At 42.7% G+C, this 27,715-nt stretch overlaps 1 protein-coding gene across 1 annotated transcript in view; it reads left to right on the top strand.

The window, feature by feature from the left end:
• Window positions 1–19,728, top strand: part of TXK (TXK tyrosine kinase) — a 63,659-nt gene extending 43,931 nt beyond the window's left edge. The window contains exons 10-15 of the mRNA XM_036333149.1: window positions 3,353–3,524; window positions 8,285–8,501; window positions 11,999–12,063; window positions 14,052–14,170; window positions 15,665–15,822; window positions 18,389–19,728. Coding sequence (XP_036189042.1) covers window positions 3,353–3,524; window positions 8,285–8,501; window positions 11,999–12,063; window positions 14,052–14,170; window positions 15,665–15,822; window positions 18,389–18,457 — 800 coding nt within the window. The 3' untranslated portion in view covers window positions 18,458–19,728. The remainder of the gene's footprint in view (window positions 1–3,352; window positions 3,525–8,284; window positions 8,502–11,998; window positions 12,064–14,051; window positions 14,171–15,664; window positions 15,823–18,388) is intronic.
• Window positions 19,729–27,715: the final 7,987 nt, after the last annotated feature.

The following is a 27,715-nucleotide window of genomic DNA, read 5'->3' as shown; positions in this document are numbered from 1 at the left end:
GAGATAAAGAATCCCATATTCTAATTTGGTGATGCTTTATTCCTTTAAATTTCCTCTCATTAGTGGGAGTCAGAATATATTGGGAAAAATGATAACACAATTATATTGTGTAACAGGTAACCAAGACTCAAGGTCTCTATGTTAATTGAGATGGAAGAGTGATTTCAGGGTGTTATGGGTACCTGGATTCTTTCCTTGCCCATAAATACTATCTATATATATAAAAAAGCCTAAGTGACCATTATGACCGGTCAACTGAACGACTGATCAACCGGTTGCTATGACGATGCACTGACCACCAGGGGTCAGACTCTCAATGCAAGAGATGCCCCCTGGTGGTCAGTGCACTCCCACAGCCAACCTCCTTCGGTGGCCAACCTCCTTCGGTGGCCAACCTCCTGCGGTCCCTGCCCCTGGCCAGCTGGTCTCAATCAGCCCTGATTGGCTGAAATTGCCAGCCAGGATGAGGGACCACACCTGTGCACGGATTCATGCACCGGGCCTCTAGTATATAATAAAAGTTCCACCATTAGCAATTTAAGTTACAATGGCCCTGTTTAATTTTTTTAAACTAAACTCAATTTTTAACATCCAGAACAGTGCACAATTTATTAGTCTATTGCTCAGTTAGTTTTGCCTACTTTACTCTAAATAGAATTGGACACCATGTGTTCTTTTGTGCCTGGCACCTTTCTCTCAGTCCATACATCAGCTCACTCATGGTTTTGGGTGTGGTTGGTCCATTTTCATTGTGTTGTGTGGTGCTGCATGCATGACTATACCACAATGGATTTTTTTTTAGATGGTCATTTGGGTTATAACCAGTTTTTGTCTCATATATTATGAATATTCTTGTATGTCTTTTGGTGAAGTTCAGTACACATTTATACTCCAATATTGTATATATACTTAACGGTAGAATTTCTGGGTCATTGGATATGCACTTAGAGTTCATCAGTTTTCCAAAGAGCTTAACGAAATTACATTTCAATGAACAGTATACGAAGTTCCAGCTGCTCCATACCTTCCCCCTTGCCAATATTTGGCATTCTTGTAGTTTTTGTTTTTGTTTTGTTTTATTTTCACTTTGCCAGTCTGGTAAGTGTGTAGTGGTATCTCATTATGGTTTAAACGTGCAATTCTCTGATGACTAATTATTTTGATCAAGTTCTCATAAGTTTGGTGGCCATTTGGGTATTCTCTTTTGTGAGAAAATAAGTTCAACCCTCCCTGGTTGGCTCAGTGGATAGAGGTCGGCCTATGGACTGAAGGGTCACAGAGTTGATCCTCAGTAGAGGGCATACAGGAGTCAGCCTATCAATTATTCTCTCTCATCTTGATGTTTCTATCTCTCTCTCCCTCTCCCTTTCACTCTGAAATCAATAAAAATATATTTTAAAAAAAGATTGCAATTAAGTAAAAATGATTACAAAAAGAAAAAAAAGGAAGTTCAGGTTTTTTAATCTGTAAAAATAGGATTATCTACTTTTTCTAATTTATTTATATTCTGAATAGGCATTCTTTGTTGGCTACATGTTTTAGAAATATTTTCTCCCAGTCTGCGGCTTACCTTTTGATTCTCTTAATAAGATGTATTTGATGAACAGCATTTTTACAAGTGTAATTGTCAATATTTTCCTTTATGGTTACATGCTGCTGAATAAACCTATGCCAATCCCAAGGTCATGAATATGTCCCCCCATGTTACTTTTCAGACACACTTGCTATTGGGAGGGGGAGCACTTTGCAAAGCTGTAAGAGCCATTAACTCTTATAATTGTTTTAAATGCATTATTTTAAATTTCCAGCAGATGGTGGTATTGCTATATAAAAAGAGGTTCAAAAGATTTGATACTTCTCAGTTTTCAAGAGGTTTTTAAAAAACATTTTTCCCCCTGACTTGCTTCTATAGCAGTGATGGCGAACCTATGACACGCATGTCAGAGGTGACACGCGAACTCATTTTTTTGGTTGATTTTTCTTTGTTAAATGGCATTTAAATATATAAAGTAAATATCAAAAATATAGTATTTGTTTTACTATGGTTGCAAATATAAAAAAATTTCTATATGTGACATGGCACCAAAATGCTGACACACCGAGCTCAAAAGGTTCGCCATCATTGTTCTATAGGATGAGAAATATGTAGTCACATAAATGTCACTTCAAACATACACACACACACATGTTAGAATCTCAACATTGGACATATTTATCAAATGGATTGATTAGACTTTTCCAAGGCAGAAAAGCCCTCTAGGAATGAGAATGGGCAGTAGAAGGAACTGAAATGGGGGTGGGAAGCCCAAACTTTGTCTCACAAGTTTACTCACTAGGACAAAAGCAGACTTTGGACATGAATATTTCAGGTCCCAGATCTTGTTTTGGTAGGTTTAGCTTAGAAAGGCACAGAACTGTGTTTTATCCTGGCTCTCTCTGAAAAGAGAAAGCATATTTTAATATCTATAATTCTTCTCCAACTAAGTCAAGCTTTTTTTTTTTATTTTTTATTTTTATTTTTTATTGATTTTTTACAGAGAGGAAGGGAGAGAGATAGAGAGTTAGAAACATCGATGAGAGAGAAACATCGATCAGCTGCCTCCTGCACATCTCCCACTGGGGATGTGCCCACAACCCAGGTACATGCCCTTGACTGGAATCGAACCTGGGACCTTTCAGTCCGCAGGCTGACGCTCTATCCACTGAGCCAAACCGGTTTCGGCCTAAGTCAAGCTTTTACTTTTGTTAATTCTCACCTAAGGATATTTTCCCAATGATTTTTAGAAACAGTGGAAGAGAGGGGGTGAGACAGAGAGAGACTGAAACATCAATGTGAAAGAGACACATCAATTGGTTGCCTTCCCTATGCGCCACAACTGGGGCTGGGAATTGAGCCTGCAACCAAGGTACATGCCCTTGTGCCCTTGACTGGAATTGAACCCAGGACCCTTCAGTTCACAGGCTGATGCTCTATCCATTGAGCCAAACCAGCTAAGGCTCAAGCTTGTATGTTTTTCTTCTTTTTTTTAAATCTTCACCCAAGGATATTTTTTTCCATTGATTTATTTTTTTAATTAATTTATTATTTTAGAGAGAGTGGAAGAGAGAGGGAAAGACAGAGAAACATAAATGTGAAAGAAACACATTGATTGGTTGCCTCTTGCGTGAGCCCTGACCAGGGCCTGGGCCGGGGAGAAGTCTGCAACCAAGGTATGTGCCCATGACTGGAATCAAACAGGCTGACACTCTATATCCTTGAGAAAACTGGCAAGGGCTCAAGCTTGTATTTTTAAACTTGAATTCTTTTCCCTACTTATAACATGAATTTTTATTTTATTTTTTTGCTTTTCAGAAAAGTGGGAGATAGATCCATCTGAGTTGGCTTTTCTAAAGGAGATCGGAAGTGGTCAGTTCGGTGTGGTCCATTTAGGTGAATGGCGAGCACATTTCCAGGTAGCTATCAAGGCCATCAACGAAGGCTCCATGTCTGAGGAGGATTTCATTGAAGAGGCTAAAGTGATGACGTAAGCATAAAGAATACCCAGATAAATATCTTACAACACCCTGGTATCGTGGAAAGAACATGGATTTTGGAGTCAGTCACACCTGGATTTGTCACAACTCTGCCCAAGCTAGTTGTGTGACTTGGGCAAATTGCTTAACCTTTATGTGGCCTGGATGAGTCAGTTCACCTTTCCAAGCCTGTCAATTTCCTCACCTGTAAAATGGGGATGGTAATACCTACCTCAATGAACCAATGTGTGGATTAATTGATATAATCTAGGAAAGTGGCAAAAATGTGTGTTTGCTTCAATAATAGGCCTTGATAAGTGCACTTTTTGTTCATTTTCTCAGAAGCAAAAATGTTGACTTTGTCTTTATAGTAATACTAGAGGGCCGGTGCACAAAATTTGTGCACGGGTAGGGTCCCTAGGCCTGCTCAATGATCAGGGCCAAAGTGGGGCAACCAGCAGGGAAATTGGGGGGCCTCCACTGGCACCCCCCTTGGCCGCCCTGGCACTGCCCACTCACTGGCTCCATGCCCCGCTGGCCACCTCACTCTGTGGGGCAACCGGCAGGCTAATTGGAGGATCCTGCCTTGGCTGGCCTGGGGCCTGAAGGCTGGGGGCAGCTCCTGCACTGAGCCTCTGCCCCCTGGTGGTCAGTGCACATCATAGCGACCGGTCGTTTCACCATTCAGTCAATTTGCGTATTAGGCTTTTATTATATAGGATAAGGATAAAGTATTTGCTCTCAGAAGATATAAGAATTCTGAACTTTAGAGGGGACGGGAGCAGGCTGGCAGAGGTTAATGTAATACTTTCAAAAATAAAGATTAAAAAAATAAAAATAAATTTTACCTTGAGAAAAAAAATTAATGAAACTGAATGAAAGAAAAGAAAAGAATTCTGAGCTTTAACAGAAGTGGCTCTTTGTAGACCCTCACAGATCAGCATTTTGACTCAGCTGAACCCGTGGCTGTGTTTTACGTCTATAAGCTGGCCTGGGCCAGGACAGACTGAAAATGTGACACAAATCAAATCAACTTTAAGTATTTGTTCAACATTTACTTAAAAGGGACAAAATTTGGTGAAGAAAACCCAGATTACTTAGATTCAGTTTTATTATCCAAAGCAATTTAATTCTTCTCCCAACTTGAAGACTGAAATAGAAAAAAACCAACCAACCAACCAACCAACCAACCAATCAAAAAACCAAAAAACCAGAGGTGATTAACTGGACCCATTCTCCTTTGAAAGCAGAGCAACACTGTCTCTTGGGGCTCTAAAACCCTAACCCCAAGGGTCCTATCAAACTGTTCTCTCCACCCACTTACAACAAAATGATTTTCAAGGAAAGTTTTATGATAAACACCGTTTTCCAGTGACATGAGCTTCCCAAAGATGCTTTTGTGCCTCTCAGCTGCCCTATTGGCCTTTGCTCCCAGATACTAACTGCATCCGAATATGGTGTTCCTATATCTGAGACCAAAAGTTCCTGTGTGTTGGATTAAATAGGGGTAATAAGAAAAGAATAAATAGGAGACATGTAAGTCAGGGACAGTTGAAGCCATACTGCAATTCCTATCAAACAAGAAAGAATTAGAGTTGTCTAATGTCATGAAGAGGGGATTCTTGAAAGCTTCAAGCCTTACTGGGCTTTTGGAGTCAGGATTTCTAAGGATGATAGTTTGAGGGTGATGGAAGATGCATGGAGTGTGGAAAATAGAAATAGCTCTTGCTGGTTTACAGAGGCAGGAATGAGGAGGCCAGGGGCTTATTTTTAAGTCAGTTCCGATAGACATACTGTGTTCTTACATTTGCACACAGTCAATTATTTTCCTGACTTTTAAAAAATGTTTTACTGATTTTAGAGAGAGGAAGGACGAGAGAGCGAGAAACATCCATCTACTGCCTCCTGCACACCCTCTACTGGTGGTTGAGCCAGCAACCTGGGCATGTGCCTTGACTGGGAATTGAACAGGCAACCTTTTGGTGCATGGGATGATGCTCAACCAACTGAGCCATACTGGCCAGGGCTCCTAATTTTTTTTTTTTTAAATATATTTTATTGATTCTTCAGAGAGAGGAAGGGAGAGAGATAGAGAGTCAGAAAGATCGATGAGAGAGAAACATCAATCAGCTGCCTCCTGCACATCTCCCACCGGGGATGTGCCCGCAACCCAGGCACATGCCCCCGACTGGAATCGAACCCGGGACCCCTCAGTCCGCAGGCCGATGCTCCATCCACTGAGCCAAACCGGTCTTGGCCTAATTTTTTTTAAGTGAGTCAGGAAGAGCTCCCTTCTGACTTCTAACTGTGGAATGCAAATACATTCATCTTAAAAAAGTTTAGCTGACACACATTGAGCTTTGTCTGGCAAGCATTGGTAATATACTTATTATATTGTATATGTGCATATTACATGGTAATATACACATTACCTCCTTTTAAGAAGTGTGTGGTTTGAATGTCACCTCCTTCAGGAAGTCTTCCCTGATTACGCTGTGTAATTGGCATACCCATCCCCAAATGCTTTCTATTATATCACCTTGTGCTAGTTCCATCAAAGCCCTTGTCACTACTCCAAAGCTTCATATATATTTGTTTTGTTTTCCCTCCACTAGAACGTAAGCTCCGTAATAATAGGAGCTTATTTATCTCTCTTCTACAACCTGGTGAGTGCCTAAAATGATGACTAGCGTGTAGTTCAAAATATATTTGTGGATTGCTGAATGAGTTAATGAATCCTCACAATTCTATGAGGTAGTCCATTAAGATCCCAATTTTAGAGATGAGAAAAAGGAAATTTTGTAAACTTAACCTAATTTGCCTACAGTCCCACAACAAAACATTGGTAGAGTTTCTAATTGAAATGAGAACTATGAACTGTTTGGGCACAAAAGCCATGATCTTCAATTAACTAACATAATGATCAACAAACACTAATTGGGCAACTACTATAGGCCAGATCTTATAACTGTTAACCAAAATTGTTAGCATCCTGTGTAGCTGTTCCATTGCAGTAAAAGAAAAACTTCAAATCTCTTCTGGGCTCTTAGTCACTATATTTGGAGATGGAACCTAATGTGGGGGCCCACAGGCATGAGGCTTCCAGAGCATGTGCTAAAGGTAATTTAGAAGAATGAAATAAAACCAGTCTTTTCCGTCTTAGACAACGTAAGCCCATAAAAAACTAATTAAATTAAAAAGTTACCTACATATTTTTACCTTGGTTTATCTATATATATAAAAGGCTAATATGGCCCTGACCGGTTTGGCTCAGCAGATAGAGCGTCGGCCTGCGGACTCAAGGGTCCCAGGTTGGATTCTGGTCAAGGGCATGTACCTTGGTTGCAGGCACATCCCCAGTGGGGAGTGTGCAGGAGGCAGCTGATCGATGTTTCTCTCTCATCGATGTTTCTAACTCTCTATCCCTCTCTCTTCCTCTCTGTAAAAAGTCAATAAAATATAAAATAAATAAATAAATAAATAAATAAATAAATAAAATATAAAAGGTTAATATGCAAAGTGAGCCCTCGGGAGTTTAACCAGGAGACCAGGAGTTCGATCGCTCGCTATGACGTGTGCTGACCACCAGGGGGTGGCATGGAATAAAGGAAGACCCTGGCCGGTGGCCAGCAGCCCAGGAAGGAAGGCCCTGATTGGCCCTGATCACTGGCCAGGCCTAGGGACCCTACCCGTGCATGAATTTTGTGCACGGGGCCTCTAGTACTATTTATAATATATTCACATATGTGATCTCATTTACTGTTCACAAGGAAGAAGGATAGGTTTTCTCATCTCCATTTCACGTGTGAATAAAAGTGAGGTTAACAAAGATTAAATAAGTTGCCTGGTCAGGCAGCCAATAGCAGATAAAACTTGAATTCAGCTCTTTGGATTAGGGGCATTACATTTTCTTTAAATCATTTCAGCACTGCATTTCCTTTAAGGGATTCTTCATTGTAGTTGTTGAACTATGGCTTTGTGTTTCTGGGTGTAGCTTATTGGTGGCAATACATTATATGGAAATATATGAACTAATATTTATAATCATAAAAATATATGTATAGTAATTTTAAATTTTTAAAGAACTTTTTAACTTGTATCTCATTTTATTCTTTATTTCTACATCATCATATCTTCATGCCAAAATAATTTAGATTTTGCAAGAAAAGTTTTAACACTGAAAGTTCATATTACACAGAAATGAATAAAGTAAAAAAAATGCAAACACCCCCATCTTCTTGCCTCCCTAAGTGTTTTTCTCCAGGGGTAATTAATATTGACAATAAAGGTTTTTAGTTAAACTCCTAGCCCTTGTTATATACATATAATTTAATTGAAATCATTTTTATTACTCAATGTTCTTTTTGTATGCATCAATCACTCTTTTGTCCCTCCTGTCTGTCCAGAATTTTTTGTCTGAGCAGCTACAGTTAAGAAGGTTGAAACTCAAAGAACAGAAATTCTGCAAGATCTGGGCAAAAAGCAGCTGTAATAAGGAAGCAAAAAGCATACGAAATGGAAAGGAGAAAACATAGAATATGGGGCATGTAATAGTCTGTATCTACAGTGACTTAGGCAGCCTGCTTACTCTCTGGACCCCACTTTCTTAGCGCAGACAGTGGACAGGAAACTGCACCACTTCCTCTGGTTCGGTTCCTTTTGATCATATCTCGCTGAAGGAAATTTTATAGAGATGAATAACCCCAGGGGAGCCCAAGCACTTCCCCATGCCAACACGGCTCTGTTCACTGTGAATGTGCTTCTGCCACAGGAAACTGTCCCATTCGAGGTTGGTCCAGCTCTATGGAGTATGCATCAAGCAGAAGCCCCTCTACATCGTGACGGAGTTCATGGAGAATGGCTGCCTGCTGGACTACCTCAGGGAGAGGAAAGGGAAGCTCAGGAAGGAGATGCTGCTGAGCATGTGCCAGGACATATGTGAAGGGATGGAGTATCTGGAGAGAAACTGCTTCATTCACAGGGACTTAGTGAGTGTGGTGCAATGTCGCTGATTATTTTATGTAGCATGCTTATGTTCAGAAGGACGTGACAATTTAGGACTTTTGATACTTTGAATAAGGCATACGCTGGCTTAATTCTAAAGCATTTTCTTCTTCATGCAATTTGTTCGGAAGTGTAGCTTTCTTTCTTTCTTTCTTTCTTTCTTTCTTTCTTTCTTTCTTTCTTTCTTTCTTCTTTCTTGTCTTTGTTTTCTTTATTGATTAAGGTATTACATATGTGTCCTTATTCCCCCATTGCCCCCCGCCCCCCCAACTCATACCCTCAACCCCCTGGTGTGTGTGTCCATTGGTTAGGTTTATATGCATGCATACAAGTCCTTTGGTTGAACTCTCCCCCTTACCCCCCACCCCTCCACCTTCATTCTAAGGTTTGAGGGTCTAATTGATGCTTCTCTGTCTCTGGATCTATTTTTGTTCATCAGTTTATGTTGTTCATTATATTCCACAAATGAATGAGATCATGTGATATTTATCTTTCTCTGACTGGCTTATTTCACTTAGCATAATGCTCTCCAGTTCCATCCATGCTGTTGCAAATGGTAAGAATTTCTTATCTTTTACCGCAGCATAGTATTCCATTCTGTAGATGTACCACAGTTTTTAATCCATTCATCTACTGATGGGCACTTAAGCTGTTTCTAAATCTTAGTCATGGTAAATTGTGCTGCTATGAACATAGGGGTGCATATATCCTTTCTGATTGTTGACACTTTTCAAAAGAGAACATAAGTAAGGCCAAGAGACATATGAAAACATGCTCAAAGTCACTAATCATCTGAGAGATGCAAATCAAAACAACAATGCGGTACCATCTCTCACCTGTCAGAATGGCTATCATCAACAAATCAACAAAGGACAAGTGCTGGCGAGGATGTGGACAAAAAGGAACCCTCATGCACTGCTAGTGGAATGCAGACTGGTGCAGCCACTGTGAAAAAAAACACCACTAAAAATGGAACTCCCATTTGACCCAGTGATACCACTTCTAAGAATGTAGCTTTATTTTTAATTGCCCAGTTGATGCTGTAGCCAAGTAAGGTGCTACCTTAAATATGCCTTAAACTAATCAGCCACCATGCTATAAAACTAATTCACTTTTTTCCCTCTCTCATTCTTTCCCCTTCCTCCCTCCCTCCCTTCCTTCCTTCCTCCTCCCTCCCTCCCTCCCTCCCTCCCTCCCTCCCTCCCTTCCTTCCTTCCTCCCTCCCTCCCTCCCTCCCTCCCTCCCTCCCTCCCTTCCTTCCTTCCTTCCTTCCTTCCTCCCTCCCTCCCTCCCTTCCTTCCTTCCTTCCTTCCTTCCTTCCTTCCTTCCTTCCTTCCTTCCCTCCTCCCTTCCAGTAACCAAATAGGCATTGAGTATCTAGTAAATGCCAAGAGCTCTGCCAGGCATTGGCGATACAATAGCTAAGAGCAAGCTCCAGTGGTTCTCACCCAGGGGTGAGACCGCCCACGTGGAGGTGGTTTGGTTCTAACAGGAGCGCATCAGCATTACTGGCATTAACGAGAGGACTAGAAATACTAAACCATTCTGTTCTGTAATGTTCAGAACAGTCCAAGTAAGTAAGTAAGTAAGTAAAAAAATAAATAGAGTCAAGGCTTATCTTGCCCAAGTGCTAATAGTTTGCTTTTCTGCTTTGCTTATTCCCCTTGAAAAACATTTTCTACCTACTCCTTATTTGTTCATGATATTCATACTGTTCCCTCTATGCCCTTCCATGTCTAATTTCTAAGCCCAAAAAGAACTCCAATGAGCATTCTGTGAGAAATCCCTCCTACTGTCACCTAGAGGTAGTCCTGTACTTCCATCACCATGACCAGAATGACCATATTATTCATCATTCCAGCTGAAATATTTTAGAGAGAGAAAGGAGGCATAATTTCATTGGCCCCAGCACACCATTGCTTGTCCTACATGACTTATAATGCATGGAACTTATTATTTTATTATTTCTACTTCCTAATTATTTTTATTGTTTACACACATGCTAGACTCTAAACTCCTAGAGATCAAGGCCTAGGAGCTTTTAAAACATCACAATACCCAGATCATACCCAGACCAATTAAACCAGGATCTCTGAAAGTGGAATCTAGCCATTAATATTTTTTGAAACGTTTCATGGAAAGTCCCCTTTGCAGTCGAGATTGAGAACCACAGCTCCAGAGCTGGACTGCCTGGGTTGAAATTCACCTGTTTCTTACCAGCTAAGAAGCTAGTTAACTAGTAAAGTGGTAGTGATTTAAGCACCTCCCTCATATGGGCTTATTGGGAGGGTTACATGAATTAATATGAATAAGCGCTTAACTCAGTGCTTGGCTCAGAGGAGAGCTCAGCAATGCTAACTATTGTTATTACATAGCAGGACCATTCTTTTGCATCCTTCCTGGCATATTCCCCAGTAGCACAAAGTAGCTATCAAGCAGATTTTTGAGTGGATGGATTTGGCATCCATTCCACCTAGCTCACCTTCCTAGACTCTGCAGGTTTGTCTTTCCTGATAAGGGTTAGAATTTAAAACTCAGGTGACAGTTCTGATCATTCTCTTTGCTCCAGGGGGTCTTCTCGAAGACTCTCCTATCCTTCATCTCTTCCTTCATTGTTTTCCTTTGTGTTCTATTTTATACACCTAGATGCCACTTAAAATTTATCAGCAACAAGGAGTCTTTCCCTGCCAAGGGCTGCCTTGTGGTCTGTCTTTGAGATGGCCAGCCCTTGTCCACATCTTCCCATCTGGCTCCTTCTGACTTAACCATTTCAAGATTCTTGCTTTTATTTTAGGACTAACTCTATCACAAAAATTTGATAAGAGAAAAATTCTATCAAACTAACCAAATAATTTTCTTGATTAGGTTGACTGAAAATAGATTGTTTGGCATCAGATAGATCATCGCTGCATTATATAACACTATATTTAGTTCACTGTGGTAATATTAAGAAATGTGAAAGTATCATTGCAAATAGTTATACTCAATGAGATGTAAGTTTTAAAATACAAGTTCTTAATTTTTATTAGCAATGACATGTCTCAAAGATATGTAATGACTATCCCTTATTTGTCATGTATATTGAGCCTTCTTTTTATTTAAGATACATTTAAAAATACACACGATTTTTTATGTCAAGAGTCATCGTTTACCATCTTTATTTAAGAGGATTTCCTCATTAAGATGGAGTTAATCTTCATATTTATTGAGGATATTTTTTGAAAATATAAAAAAAATCTTTAAAAAGAAAAGTATTACAATTTCTTTTCACTTTTTTGTTCTTTCTCTGAAGAATCATTAAAACCTACCACGTGAGGGCAGATATGCCAAATCATATACACCCCCCACAGGTGCCACCATAAAAATAACAGGCTGCCCACAGAGGGAAGTAGGCTGGGGCCCAAGTAAACGAAGGAAAATGCGAGTAGAAACTCGAAAGCAAAACTTAAATTCAAACTCGGGTTCTCTTCTTCTTTTATAGGCGGCAAGAAATTGTTTGGTCAGTTCTACAAGTATAGTAAAAATTTCAGACTTCGGAATGACAAGGTACATGACATATTTTGCTATTGTTTCTTCATAAAAGAAAATCTTGTATTTGTCTATTGACAAACTGAAAGATGTTATTGGCTTTGCTTTTTCCGCCCTGTTAATGTGGCTGTGTGGCCTGCTGACCCACTTTGAATTTTAGGGCATGCACAAATTTTAACTGTGAGGTAAATGGACTCTGTGGGCTATTCTGATCTCTTTTCATATATCATCATTAATAAAACTGTGACATATCTTAAAATTCAAAGTAATTCTCAGTCTACTCTTTATATGTGTAAGATTAAGAAAAAAGTATATATATATATGGCTATCTATATTTCTGAAAGAAAAAATAATTTGTTTGCTCAATTCTGATTTTTGTATGTCATCATCATACATTCCTATTATCTGCCATAGGAGTTGACTTTAAGTCTACAGCTCAAAAGTGTAAAAAATCTAACCATATTCTTTATAACTCCTTGGTTTCTATTTTTACCCTTTCCTCCAGGTTGCTAGAAATTTAATTTCAGTCAATTCACCTGTTTCTCCTTGATTCTCATCAGGGCCCAAATCCCAGTTCTGTGTGTTTCTTGGGGTCACAGTACTGGTAGGGGGATGGCCTGTCCACTCCTTGTTATTGTCTATTGTCTACTGACACTGGCTTCCTTGCAGTCACCATCCTCTTGTTTTGTGCTTGACTGGCCATCCACACAGGTGGCCACTGACTCATCCTGAGTTTCTGACTGCAAGATTCCTTCACATCTGACATTCCTGGGGGCTATCTAAGGCCCCATTTCCCCACATCCAGAGCTTTTTGTTCTCTGTGATCTTTCTGCCTCTCCTGGGCTCCACCTGGGAAAGAAGGCACAGGTTCTGTTTGCGTTTGAATTCCACTAACCTATTGTGGTGATGTGGGGTCTCCTTTCTCTGCTATCTGATTGGGGCAGCTCATGTCGGGTGCAGGGTCAGTTCTCTACCTCAGCCTCCCACTCAGGGTTAATATTTCTTCCCTTTCCCTTCTCCACCCTACTTCCCGGCTCAAGGGGCCTTTTCTAGAGAGACAGATGGTGGTGGTGATGGGGGTAGGTCTCACTCTTATTCTCCCATATGAGCCATTCTCCCAAATATTTTGTTAATAATTCCATCCTTCTCCTTCTCTGGAAACTCAAAAGCTATGAAAAAATGGTTCTTTCCCTTTTGTTTTCTATGATTCATTCTTTCCCTTTAGTAGAATGACTTCTGGTTCAATAAAGACCTTAAAGGTGGGGTGAGGTAGAGTATGTGGGGAAAAGAAGTGCAATGTGGGGAAGCATTAGTAGATAAATGTAAAAATACTATACTATATACTCAAGACAAGAGGCTACATAGCAATGTTGGCTATCCTCTCTTCTCTCCAGATGCCCATTCTTGGATATTTCTGCAAATATCCAAAAAAAGAGATTCTTGGATTCTCAAAAAAGAGAGAGGGTTCAATTTCTTTGTTATTTTTAAAAGGAGGTGGGAGCTACTACTGATTTCCTTCCCTATCGGGTCATTTTAATGCATTAGAAATTTTCCACCTCAAACATATTATGTTCAAATACTTTTATTTCCCCCTTCTCGGTCCCACAAAAAATATGCAGAAACAAAAGAAGACATTCAGCTGTAAATTTCTTTTTTAGTGTATATTTATTTTTATTTCCTTTTTATAACCTTGGTTGTTAGACCATTCAGCACACTTCTTTGCAGATTTTGTTGTAATTAGCATAATGAGTAGGGTGTGTTTTGGACTGAAGAATGGCTGTGGTTTTTTGAGACCCAAATAAAATAAACAAAATCGAGGCTTGGCTTGGAAAAGAAGCGCTCTAAGGACTGCTTTCCCACTTTGAAAACAAAAAGGGAGAGCATGCAGAACTTCTGGAGGGTAAAACACGTTGTCTTCTCGAACTGACTTCACTGAAGGGACTTGAAGTAAACAGAACTTGGAGGTAACACGAAACACAATGTGCTTTGCAATCTGATGGCCTTAGGTACGTATTGGATGATGAATACATCAGTTCTTCTGGAGCCAAGTTCCCAGTCAAGTGGTCCCCTCCGGAAGTTTTCCATTTCAACAAGTACAGCAGCAAATCTGATGTCTGGTCATTTGGTGAGTGAATTTAATGTTCTTTTAATGGCGCTTTATGTCATAAAATAGGCCAGTCTCTTAAAATTTTGATTTCGTAATAGCATGCAGCATCGGAAAACAGTGCTTTCTGTCTTAAGTGTTCTGAACACACCCAGGCTGTCTTCGGCAACTGGTGTCCTTCCCCTTCTGACATAAGTCTGCCTATTGGATCTTTTCCTTTCCCACTGAGCACTTGCTGTGAAACCATAAGAGAGTATCGAGTCTTCTGATCTGGGAAACAAACTCAGCCGACATGTCCACGCCACAGAGACTTGTACGGAAAACTGATCTTATGGGGTCATTGACTTTCGAATGCAATTAATAAACTTCATTGTCTAACTGCTAAGCAGCATCCCCTAAGTTCCTTCATTACCGTCAAATTTTGTAGAATTTAGACATAGGCCTCCTTGGGATCTGTCAATCGATACTTAAATTGGGTAATGTTCTTCACTGAGAAAGAGGCACTGTAGACCCATGCCCAATGGAGTCTGTTCTTCTAAATGATTTTCAAAGAGTGGCAACAAATGTGTGGTTATCTACTCTCTTTCACCCAGACTTTCCTGGTTGGCTTCTTGGGTTTGGAGGGACAGCTTTATCCTCAGCAGGGTGTGAATTTTATTGTCACAATAAGGTTAAACTTGTGTCATTGATCTCATTACCTTTCCACTGACATGTGGTAGCCTTGGCAGGTGACATTTTAAGCTCTACTGGAGAGTTACGTTCTGAGACAAATGGATAGCAACCCAAGGGCCTCATTAAGTGGCTGCAGAACAATGAGAACTCCTGGAGTTTTACCTGCCCACTTGTCTCTCTTCAGCCCCCTTGGACAAGTGCGGTTCTTGAACACCTGGACTGGTGTCATTCTTAAGAACCCTCTGGCTCTAGCATAGGCCTGGCCTCTTAATACCTAATACAAATTTGTAGAATAAGTGAATTATTAAATAAACTCAAATTGGGAGACTCGAAGAAGTTTCATGAATCAATCAATTAATCAATCAACATCTGTTTATGTACAGAGCCCTTGCTAGGTAGTCTTTGGCTCAACCCAGCAGTCTAACTTCCATGTTGGAGGGGGATGCAAGACATCTGCTAGCTGGTCAACTCTTGGTCTTAGCAGGCAGCAGAGCCTCAGGCAATTTTGTTGTTTTCTGTTCAATGGCAAAAAGGTTTATTGATTTCAAGGTGGGGACATGAGAATACTTATAAAGAAATTGCTGGCAGCAATTTCTTCCAAGAGGGAGGCAGACAAGGCCAATGGGGAAGGAAAGGCATCATTTCCAACTGGAACGTTCTCAGATTACAGGCCTGTCCTAAAACTAAGATGCACACAATCCCTAGATGGACCTGCTCTCATTCTGGGTGATTATGATGCAAGGACTGGAAGAGGAAGATAATGCTGTATAGTTTGAGACAGTTCTTTCAGTTCTAAGTAACCATTTCTCTCTGCCCTCTGGTTTTTGTGCATTATCTTTGCAGGCGTTTTGATGTGGGAAGTTTTTACAGAAGGGAGAATGCCTTTTGAAAATAAGTCAAATTTGCAAGTTGTGGAAGCCATTTCTAAAGGCTTCAGGCTGTACCGCCCTCGCCTGGCACCAATGTCCATCTATGAAGTCATGTACCACTGCTGGCATGAGGTGAGTGTCCCTCACTTTCCCGTGAAGGTTGGCAGCCCCAGCATCTGAGAGCAGACCCATGTGTCACATACCTCACCGCAGGACCCCATCATGGCAGGAAAAGGTGTCTGTTCCTTGGTAATAACCCCTGAGAGCCAGAAGCACTATTTCTCTCTGAAACTCCCACTGCAAAGTCATTAATCTATTCTGTTTTTAACAATGGCCTTTCATCTGAGGAATTCAGGATATTTTCCAAGTCTTATCTTTCTGCGATTGGTTCCTGCAGAAACTCTTGCTAGTAAAGCCTCAGTGATTAGCTGGTTTACACCTTTTAGGAACTGGTGGGTGGGAACTGAAGGTAGAATCAGGTTTGTTAAACTTCCACATTGGGAGAAAAGGATGGTGTTTTTACTTACTTCACTCTACTAATTTGTCTTGCTTTTCCAAGACTAAACATAGTGGGTTTCATCTCTCTTGGTGCACTCAGGATTCTTGATAGAGAGATTAAACCAGAACAGAATGAAGGCAGAAAGGGTGCCAGGAACTTCTCAGGAAATGATCTTTAGGGAGCCCAATTTCTCTTTTTCTTGAAATGCCAAGCTTAAAAATAAAGCCAGAGAGGTTTATGTCTCACTACTGTCTTTTCTGGGCATTGATTCAATACACCCCTCCTGTCGCATCAGACTCCCCAGTGATTTTTGACAGCTCCTCTCTTTCCAGCTGACAGTTTCAGCCCAGAAAAACCACAGCTGGGTGAGGAATTTCCTCCTGGCTGAAAAAGAAACCACTTGATCTCCAGTCCACAAACACTGAAAAATTCAATATTTCAAGAATGATGTGGTTGTTCACACCCAGTGAAGTATTAATTTTATAAAGATACCTGGTGTATGAAAATATTTTACATATGACTAACTGATCTGCTAAGAATCTTGCAGGCTTTTAGTAGCAAACAGCTGTCTTAAGAACATCTTTGCATTAACATAGTAAATAGCTCAGGAATTATATATTGTACTACAGGCTCAGTGCATGAATTTGTGCACCAGTGGGGTCCCTTGGCCTGGCTTGTGGGATCAGGCTGAAACTGGCTCTCTGACATCCCCCTAGGGGTCCTGGATTGTGAGAGGCTGCAGGCCAGGCTGAGGGACCCCACCGATGTACAATCGGCCTGGGGAGGGACATGGGAGGTTGGCCAGCCTGGGAGGGACCATGAAAGGGCTCCAGGGCACGTCTGGCCCATCTCGCTCAGTCCCGATCAGCTAGACCCCAGCAGCAAGCTCATCTACCTGTTGGAGCATCTTCCTCCTGGTGGTCAGTGCTCATTATAGCGAGCAGTTGAGCAGCCTTAGCATATCATTAACATATTACGCTTTGATTGGTTGAGTGGATGACCAGACGACCAGATGACCAGACACTTAGCTTATTATTAGGCTTTTATTATATAGGATATGTATGTATACATATACATACAATAAAATACCTATTAAAATTTTATATTTTTGTGAGGAGGAGACAAAGAAGGGGGAAGTAAGTGACATCAGTCTCAAATAACAGTTGGAACATGGATTAAAGCAGTGCTTTGGTTATGTTGATGTACTTGTTTGCAAAGTTGATTTTGCCTACAACTTTTGCCCCAAGGGCTTAGGCGCCTCTAGATCCAACATGATAATAATAGCGTTGATACACACGTTTCATAGTCTCTAGTGACTGTGGAACTTCAGCCCCTACAAACCTTCACCATGTATTCTTGGAATTTCAAGGAGGGTTCTCACATGAGCTCACATCTTCCTTTGCTCTTTTTTATTGTTCAAAAGCCTCTAAGGGTGTCTGTCTAACCCTGCCACCTATGGCCTTGGTGAGAATGTGGGCTACCCATGAGTAGTTCCATTTGCCAACAGGGTCATCTCCTCTTCCTCATGGAGTCAAAGCCAAACCACAGCCCATGGTGACATAGGAAAATGCTCTAGTCCTTGGCCCGTGGCAAGGGACTTTGCTAACTAAGCCTTAAGAAAGCACAGCTTGTGCTCCAGGACCTGCCAAGTCCCTTATGAAAACGTCTTTTGCTTTGTGATTGAAATCCTTCTTTCTACAGGGGATCAGGTGTAGTAAATAACTGGGACTGCGTGTGGGAGCCTAGTACCCTAGATGCCCCCTCTTTCCCCGCTCTTCCCTTACCTCATGCCTATCAAATTATCCAGATCGCTCTCGGGCAGTGCCGGCCAACAGAACCTTCTGTGATGACAAAAATGTGCTGTGTCTGTGCTATCCAACATGGTGGCCATGCCTGGCCACGAAGACTTGCAAAGTGGCTGGTGTGACTGAAAACTGAGTTTCAAAATGTACTTAATTGAATCAGTTGAAATTTACATAGCCACATGTGGCTAGTGTTTGCAGCTCTAGCCATTTTATCTTTGCAATGCCCTCTATCTTACATTTTCACATCCTACCTCACGCCACTGCCAATCACGCCCCGTGGGACAGCCGAGGTGTCTTTCTCTTCCGTTTGTGGAGGACCAGCCTGGATCCAGGTCCGTGCTGGCAAGTTCCGGAACTGGTGTCTGAGCTGACCATCTCTGCTTCCCTTTTCCAGAAACCTAAAGGCCGCCCTACGTTTGCGGAGCTGCTGCGGGTTCTCTCTGAGATTGCAGAAACTTGGTGACTTGAGTGGAATGCCAACCCAGAAGATCGTGTCTCCAGATTGTCTCAAAAGGAAAAGCTGTGTGGGCCACTGATGGTGAATATCTTCCTTCAGAGTTGCTGCCTCTTGGAAACATTATCAAGATCGCAGGCTTCCCAAATGTTTTATAAGATTTAAGAATATCCTGACAACAGATTTCCTACGTGTTTGAGAGGGACTTTTAAACTCTTCATTCTTCATGCCCTATTTATGAAAATGGGACAAATGCTCTATCGCATTTATAAGAATAGCCCCGAGAGCCCCTGAGGGCGCATGGAAACGTGATTCTTTGAGGGTGGAGGGAATTTATTTCCTGAAGAGGAGTGACACGCTTTACTTCAGTCAGCCATGCACAGAAGATGAAAATAAATTTTGCCAAGTCATGGACTAAAGGAGCCTCCCCTGCAGAATCTCATGCTTTGGATCTACACAGATCTTTCTAGAAACTTACCTTCATTTTACACACCACATGCCTGTGAGCAGTCTGGAACTGTCCTGTATAGTCTTCCCTATGTTATTTAACAAATTGTTTTTGCACATACCTGATACTTTTGGAGACAGTTTCTTATATTCCAGTTTTAAACATTGTTGTAGGAGACAACACACATTGTTCTTTGTACAGGTCCTGGTAACATTTCCCTGTCCAGTAATACCCGCTGTGGGGACTCTGGCCAGAGGACACTGGATGTTAAAGGCCCATTTGCCATGCGCATGCGAAAAGGCAATGGCTCGGCAGCGTCACTATACATACTGTGCAGCCGTGCCCTTATATAACCGACTTATGTTAATGTAGCACAAGTGTCACTAACTGGCAGGAGGCCTCTTTTGTTTGAGTGAGTACATAAGGTGCCACCGACCAGGCCGTTGTTTGCTTTGTTTGCAATAAAGCATGACCCATCTCCCTATGCCTGCTCATGTCTTTTTCCAATTCCTGGCATCCAAAGAAATCAAGTCTATAACAGAGGAACTTGGACCCAACATCCATTGTCAGGGGCAGTTCAGAGCCTGAATTTCAATTCCAAGATTTCACACTTTGTCCATGTGACATTGGACAACTTAAGAAGTCTTATTTTGTCATAAAAAGTACCTCCTGCACCTTACCAGAAGATGGCCTGGTTTTTCCACAAGAATAAGGGGGAGGCAAAAATAAGATGACCAATTGTTCCATCAGGCTCCTTCATTTCTGAAGTCCAGGGTTTTGAATTCATGATTAAGCAACCAGCAATCATAATAAAATCCTAATTTCTCATGCACTGTTTGTAGGAATGATTGGAAACGGATCTTTCTCATTCTGAGCGCTTCAGAAGTTCCATGCGAAGAAGGTTATGCTAGAAAGCACACGTATCATTACTGTGGGGTCTAACAACAGGAGCCCATTATTTTTATGCTGTCCTGCCCTGTATCATGGTTCTGAAGGAACTTGTTTTATATATATTTTTTTAGATTCTAAGTTGCTGGCTGTCAGTGGTTGCGATTTTAAATCATATTTGCCCACTCTAAGAACGACATCTTTGAATATCAATAGTATCCAATAAATGTGCGTTGAAATAATCAAACATCAGGCACCAGAAGAATCTTGATAACTCAAGTGGGGGCCTCAGACACGTTTGTCTGAGACACTGTGCCATTTCTGAGATTACCACCTGCTTTCCTCGTGGCTTCTGCTACGGGGAGGGAAGACAGAGGGCTCCTACCACTGAGACCATAGTTCAAGTAAAACGATGTGAAAGTGTAGCTCAAGAGGCCATGAGACTATTAAGCAGCAAAAGCAGAGGGAGGGAAGGTTAATGTTATAACAGGAAATAAAGTAGTACCAATATAGGCAGGAAGGTGTCTTTCTCGGGTTTTACTAAGCTTAGCAGTCCTCACTCTCCTCTCAAAAGAAAACAACAACATACCGAACACTGAAATGCTGGGAGTGCCCAGAGAGCATCTGCCGTCACTATCAATGCAGCGCAGGGAGACAGGGCACAGAGCAGAGTGGTGGTACAGGTAAGTTATCCTGGGAGTCGTAGGGTGGCAGCAGGGACTTCTAAGAGCATCTATGGTGATGGTAGGCAAGTTCTATTCCTTTTGTGTTAACATTTTAGAAAAGTTTGAAATACCAAATTAGGAACAGGAATCAGGAATGTAACTGAGACTCAGATAATGTTTGGATTTGGAATGTCCATGGACAGAGAGTCAGCATTCCCTATCTAACAAAAGAAAAATTTTCCTTAAGAAGTAGTTAGACAACTCCCTTTGGAAGGGAGTTGTTTTGAAACTGATCTTTGTATTAGTTATTGACATAAGCTCTCTGTGGGTGGCTTGACTGGTTAAGGATGAGATTGTTCAATAGTTAAATCAGTGATGGCGAACCTTTTGAGCTCGGCATATTAGCATTTTGAAAAACCCTAACTTAACTCTGGTGCCATGTTACATTTAGAAATTTTTTGATATTTGCAACCATAGTAAAACAAAGATGTATATTTTTGATATTTATTTTATATATTTAAACTAGAGGCCCGGTGCACAAAAATTTGTGCACTGGCGGGGGGGGGGAGGGGGGGCCCCTCAGCCCGGCCTGTGCCCTCTCACAGTCTGGGACCCCTCGGGAGATAACGACCTGCTGGCTTAGGCCTGCTCCCTGGTGGCAGAGGGCAGGCCCAATCCCTAGGTGCAGCCCCTGGTCGGGCTGAGAGCAGGGCTGATTGGGGAGTTGGGGCACCGCCCCCTGTCATGCACAGAGCAGGGTGGATTGGGAGGTTGTGATGCCACCCTCAGTCACGCTCAGGGTAGGGTCGATTGGGGGGTTGGGTCACCGCCCCCTGTCACACTCAAGGCAAGGTCGATGGGGAGGTTGCGGCGCCACCCACTGTCACGCACAGAGCATGGCCAATCAGGGGGTTGGAGCGCTGCCCCCTGTCACTCACAGAGCAGGGCCCATCAGGGGTGTTGGGGCTCCATACCCTCTCACACACAGAGCAGGGTCGATCAGGGGGTTGGGGAGCTGCCCCCCTGTCACGCACAGAGCAGGGCCAATCAGGGGGTTGAGGAGCTCCCCCCTGTCACTCACAGAGTAGGGCCGATAGGGGAGTTGGGGCACCGCCCCCTGTCACACAGAGCAGGGCGGACCAGGGGGTTGGGGCGCCGCCACTGTCACACTCAGGGCAGGGCCAATGAGGAGGTTATGGCTCTACCCCATCACACACAGAGCAGGGCCCGTGGAGGGGGGGTTGGGGCACCGCACCCTGTCACACACAGGGCTGCAGGGCGATCAGGGAGTTGGGGAGCTCTCCCCTATCAGGCACAGAGCAGGGCTGATCAGGGGGTTGGGGCACCTTCCCCTGTCACGAACAGAGCAGGGTGGATAGGGAGGTTGTGGCCCCGCCCCCTGTCACACACAGAGCCGCAGGGCGATCAGGGAGTTTGGACGCTGCCCCCTGTCACGCTGATCCCAGTGCCGGGAGGCATATTACCCTTTTACTATATAGGATAGAGGCCTGGTGCACGGGTGCGGGCCAGCTGGTTTGCCCTAAAGGGTGTCCTGGATCAGGGTGGGGGTCCCGCTTGGGTGCCTGGCCAGCCTGGATGAGGGGATGATGGCTGTTTGCAGCTGGTCACACCCCCTTCAGGGTGGGGGTCCCCACTGGAGCTCCTGGCCTGTCTGGGTGAGAGGCTGAGGGCTGTTTTCAGGCTGGCGGGTGACTGAAGCTCCCAACCGCTCCTTTTTTTCTTTTTTTCTTATTCTGGGCCAGCTTTAGCTCTGAGGCTTGGCTCCAGCTCTGAGGCCTCGGCTGCTGAAAGCAGGTATCTGGTTTGTTTGGGTTCTATAATCGAAACACTGTTTTAACTCCAGCTCTGAGATCCTGGCTGGCTGAAAGCAGGTTTCTGGAGTTTGTTTAGCTTCTATATTTGTAACAATGTTTCAAACTGCAAGCTCAGAGGCCGGCAGCGGCAGGCAGGGAACGTTGGGTTCCTCCGTCACTGAAGCAAGCAAGCCTCATGTTTGCTTCAAGCTGCCTGGCTGCCGGCTGCCATCTTGGCTGGCAGTTAATTTGCATATTGCCCTGATTAACCAATGGGAAGGGTAGTGGAGGTACGGCTAATTACCATGTTTCTCTTTTATTAGATAAGATGCCATTTAACAAAGAAAAATCACCCCCAAAAAAATGAGTTCGTGTGTCACCTCTGACACACGTGTCATAGGTTCACCATCACTGAGTTAACAGTTCTGCATAATGAGTGGACAGGAAGTTTAGAGGTTGGTGGTAGGTGAGAGCCCTAAAAAAGGAGAAGACAGGAAGTCAAAGCAGAGAGGAAAGCTCAGAAAAACAGAATGAACTTGGAGGTCAAGCAGAAGATATGATCAGGGTAAATAGCCTTTTGGCAAGAAGAGCCAAAACATGTTTTCTGTTTAGTAAACTTTGAATTGAAGCACAATATATGGTCCCACCACTGCATTGGTGACACGTTTGAGTGGCAATCAAGCTCACAAGACACCATAGTATTTAATCCAACACTAAGTTTACTTAGCTGTTTAGAACGCTTCGGGACAGGAAAAAGAGTATGCACAGCCCTCAGTTCCAATGGAAGCCTACCAATTCTCCATGTGCATGGATGCTCGGGTCCCGGGTCCCCCCTCATCTGCCAGGGGAGTGTATGATTGCTGGCAATGAGGCCATGACGTGTGGTGTTCATCTTGATGCAAAGAAGCTTATCCCTTGGTTTTCGACCTGTCATGTAGGCCTGCAGTTCACAGGCCTCCCAACCCATGTGCTGTCTCACAGATCAGAGGTTTCATGGTGTACAAAACATATGTCTGGCCCTGGTATCCAGATTTGCCTTATCTTGGGACATATCTGAGGGACTGGTGCTGGGTGACGGCAAACCTAAAGTCCTCTCAGACAGGTAGGTCTAGATCTCGGAGAAAAACAGGACAGGACTGCTGTTGACCCTTTGCTCCCATACATAAAGTCCACACATTGTGGATGCAGCTTAATTTTCACAAAGTGAGCACATCTGTGAAACTAGCACTAGATCAAGAAATGGTACATTCCAGAATTCCAGAATCCATTCTCATTCCCTGTTCAAGTCATTACCCCAACAGCAATCAATATCCTGATTGACAACACAAACTTTCTGTAAACAGAATCCTATGGCATTGTAGTCTTTGTGCCTGGCTTCTTTCATTTAATATGTTTGTTTGATCCATCTATCTTATATATAGGTAGTTGTATTTCATTCATTTTCATCTCTATAGTCTTCCATTACACAATTATACTACAGGTTATTTATCTACTCTACTCTTGATGGATATTTGGGTTGTTTCCAACTTTTGGCTATAGATCAGTGGTGCTGCTATGAACATTCATCTACATGTCTTTTGGTGAAATTATGTATGTACTTCTGTTAGGTATACCTAGGAGTGGAATTGCAGGGCCAACAATTATGTGTACCTTCAGCTTTTGTAAATAGTGCCAAACAGTGTTCCTAAGCGGATACAACCAGATTCATGACCAGCAGCAGTGCGTGAGTGTCCCAGTTGCTTCACGTCCTCAACAACACGTGCAATTGTCTTGGCCATAACAATGGCTAAAGGACTTTTATGGGCAAGGGTGTCTCATGTTCAATTTTAAGTTGCTTGTTTGAGCTGTGCTACAATATAATATCTACCCACCCACTCCCCAGTCTTTGTTGTCAACATAATAGTACGCTATATGCACTCTCTAAAATAAATAATACTTGAGAAGACTGAAGTAATTTAGGATGATAAAAAAGAAAATATTAGAGATGTACTGCAGAGCAGAGAAGGGGGATTTGATGGCAGCAAGAACTTGGATATGGAGAAATTATGAAAGATGTGGATGCACCATCATATGTAGGATGGACACACACACACACAAAGAACCATTTTTATTTTTAACTTCTTTTTTAAATATATTTTTATTGATTTCAGAGAGGAAGGGAGAGGGAGAGATAAAACATCAATGATGAGAGAGAATCATAGATTGGCTATCTCCTGCACAACTCCTACCAGGGATTGAGCCTGCAACCCAGGCATGGGTTTGGTGACTTTTATGGTAAACTTTCTAGGAAAGCTCAAAGTGCAGGTGATGAATCTGCTTGGATTGGAGTGGCATGCTCTGTTTACTGCTGTCACCTGTACCTACATACTCATTTATCTCTTGCTCCTCTCTGATTTGCCCATGCTAGCCCTTGCAAACTCCAGACACCTTCTTATCTCAAGACCTGTCCCCTGCTGTTCTCTATACTAGGAGTCCTTTTCCTAGGTATTTATATGTTTTGCTTCCTCATCGCCTCCATGTTGTTGCTCAAATGTCACTCTCTCTGTGAGAGATTTCTCTAATACCACTATTTAAAATTGTACCCTCACCATGAATATTCCCTGTCTACCTTTTCTGTAGATTCTGCTCTCAACACGATATAACAAATCATAGAGGGCTACTTATTTATCTGGTCTATTGTCTGCCCCCTTCCTCCAGCAACTGTAAACATGTATGAGGTCAGGTATTTTTGTCTGTTTTGGTCACTGCTGCATCCACCCGTCTCAATGGTACCTTCAACCCATATAATACCACTTACCACTGCCCCTCTTTTCAAAACCACTGGGCTAGAGGATGCTAGCTTTTTACTTCCTCTTCCTGGTGTGGTCCTCCCACACTAGAATGATGTGAGGCCTTTAGGGAAGTACTGTTGCTCAGGTCCCACCATTTCACTCAACTTTCCATTCTGATTTAACTGCTCTGAGGGGGACACAGGCATTGATGGTTTTAAAACAAATTACCCCAAGTGATTCTTACTCAGAGTTGAGAACCACTGTTCTAGGTTCTCAAACTTCACTGCTTATTAGTATAATTTAGGGAGCTTGTCAAAATCCTGATGCCCAGGCTCTACTCTAGACCACTTAAATCACAATATCTATGGCAGTAGTTTTAAAGCTCCTTTTAAATATGAGAACCAGGCCAGTTCTTCTCAAACTGTAATATACGCACAGTCGCCTGGGGACTTTGTTAAAACGCAGGTTCTGATTCAGTAGGTGCACAGTGGGACCTCATATTCTGCATTTCTAACAAGCTCCCAAGCTAATGTCAAAGGTGCAGATCCATGGGCCACACCTTTCACCCCAGAGGACATTTACATCCAGTCCCTGCCCCCAAGGCTAACAGGATTCAGGGAGGGGAGCTCTGGCTTATGGGTAGGTGAAGGTATTTCAAAGACATTATACCCATTACATAAGGCCACACACAACTTTCTAGTAGTTGCTATGGGCTTATCTTGCAAAAGTCAGCTACTACTCCATTCTTCCTGCTATGAAGGTTAAAATACCTAATTTTCTACGCTCTCTTGCCACAAGCACACCCACACCAGCAAGTTCCACATAGTGAAATGCAACCAGAAGCACCTGGGCAAGGAGAGTTTGCCTTCCCCAATAACACGCCAAGTCTCACCAGAAGGAAATCTCTTCCTGCTTGGAGCTTGGCTTGGAGACCTGGAATTGGCGTAACCACCTGTGACTCAGAGGAAACAGGTGTGAAGAGGAAGGCCCACAGATAGTGTTGCCAGATACAATATCAGATGTGCAGTTAAAGATACATTTCAGATAAATAACAATATGTTAGTGTGTTGTGGTCACCTCTCCTGTTGGGGTGACCCTTAGAAATGGATGGACCCCCTCTCCCCCCATCCCACGTTTGGCCCCAGTGTTGAGACTGTTGACATCATATACATACCAAGAGGGTATGAGAGACGCTGTGACTCACATCTTCAGAGTTTCTGAGGACATCAGGGAAGGCTCCCCAGCAGATCTGAAAGTAGCTGGAGAGAGCAGGTGGGAGACAGCCTTGGGGTTTTGTGGTGATGATGGGCGGAGCTGAGGTGCAGGGGCTGGGTGGGGCTTGCATGGTTTGAACTTCCAGCTGGTACCAAAGGAAGAGGCACCCAGCCTGTCTGATGAGCTTGCTCAGATGTGGGGCAGAATGGAGTCAGATTCTTTATTGCACTCTGTCTGTTCCAAATACTGAGCGGGACATACTGATGCTAAACTTATTTGTCTGAAATTCAAATTTAACTGGGTGTCTTGTGTTTTTATTGTTGCTGTTAAACCTGGCAATCCTATCTACAGAGCAGAGAAAGGAAAGAGCTTGGCTGTCTCCTGGGATTGCTCAGCCACTACACCAACTCTAAGTCACCTACTTCCTGACTTCTTGTTCTTTGAGACAAATGAACCCCTATTTCTTTAAGCCACTGCTAGTGAAATGTTCACCTACCTGAGGACAAGCCCATTCCTAAAGGACACCTCTCTGCTGCTTCTTCCATTGGCAGCTTTTGCACTTGACACTTTTACTCAGGTACAGGTTAGGTCCCTTATTTCCAAGGTTGCTGAAATCTGCCCAACAAATTGAAAACAACCACAGAATGTGTGCATATTATATTTTAGCAATTTTTTAAAAATGACTTTGAAATTGGGATGTGACTTAGAACAGGTACGGTCTTAGATTAGATCTGTGTTTCTCAACCCTGGCTGCATATTAAAATCATCTGGGGAGCTTTTAACAAATAGTTGCCCGTATCCAACCTTCAGATGTTGTACTCAATTGGTCCGGGGTGGGGCCCAGGCCTGGTAATTTCAAAAAGCCTCTTAGGTGAAATCATGTGCAGCCAGGGCCAAAATCATTGCGCTAGACAAACTACTCTACGTGCATATAGATATGCTTACTCTGGGCCCAGGCTTCTTGTGAAGTTTATTAAAGGTGGAACAAAGGGAGAAAATGATCCATCAATGCCTGATGTCTAACAGCTGTCCCTTGCAAACCCACCATATGCTTGACTAGCCTGCCTGCCATTTCCCTGTTTCAGCCCCCAGAATGCTATGGAATCACAGAGAAGGAGATACAGTGCCTTTTCACAAAGCGCCAGAAACCTGGAGGCAGGGAGCTCACATCTTCTCCTCCCTTGGTTTCAGTGCTAGCAGACAGGTCTCTGGAGAAGATATTAAAGATGCTGAGAAACTGGTAGGATTTACTCTGTATATCTCATGGGGTGGGATGGGGGGTGGGGAGCATACTCCATGCCTTGGTTTGTTGTGTTGTGGCATCTGCTGTTTGACTGGGGGAAATGAAAGTCGATGAGTGGACTTGTGATGTTGAAGTCACCTCATTTTCTTGTCTGCTTGGTAGCAAAACTGAAAATGTTTCTGCTTAGAGACATATTTTAGATCTCGCCCTTTATGTCTCATTC

Source organism: Myotis myotis, unplaced genomic scaffold (genome assembly GCF_014108235.1).
Source record: "Myotis myotis isolate mMyoMyo1 unplaced genomic scaffold, mMyoMyo1.p scaffold_m19_p_1, whole genome shotgun sequence".
Lineage (NCBI taxonomy): Eukaryota > Metazoa > Chordata > Mammalia > Chiroptera > Vespertilionidae > Myotis > Myotis myotis.
Note: the sequence above shows the minus strand (reverse complement) of the source record. Positions and strands in the feature narration are given on the sequence as shown.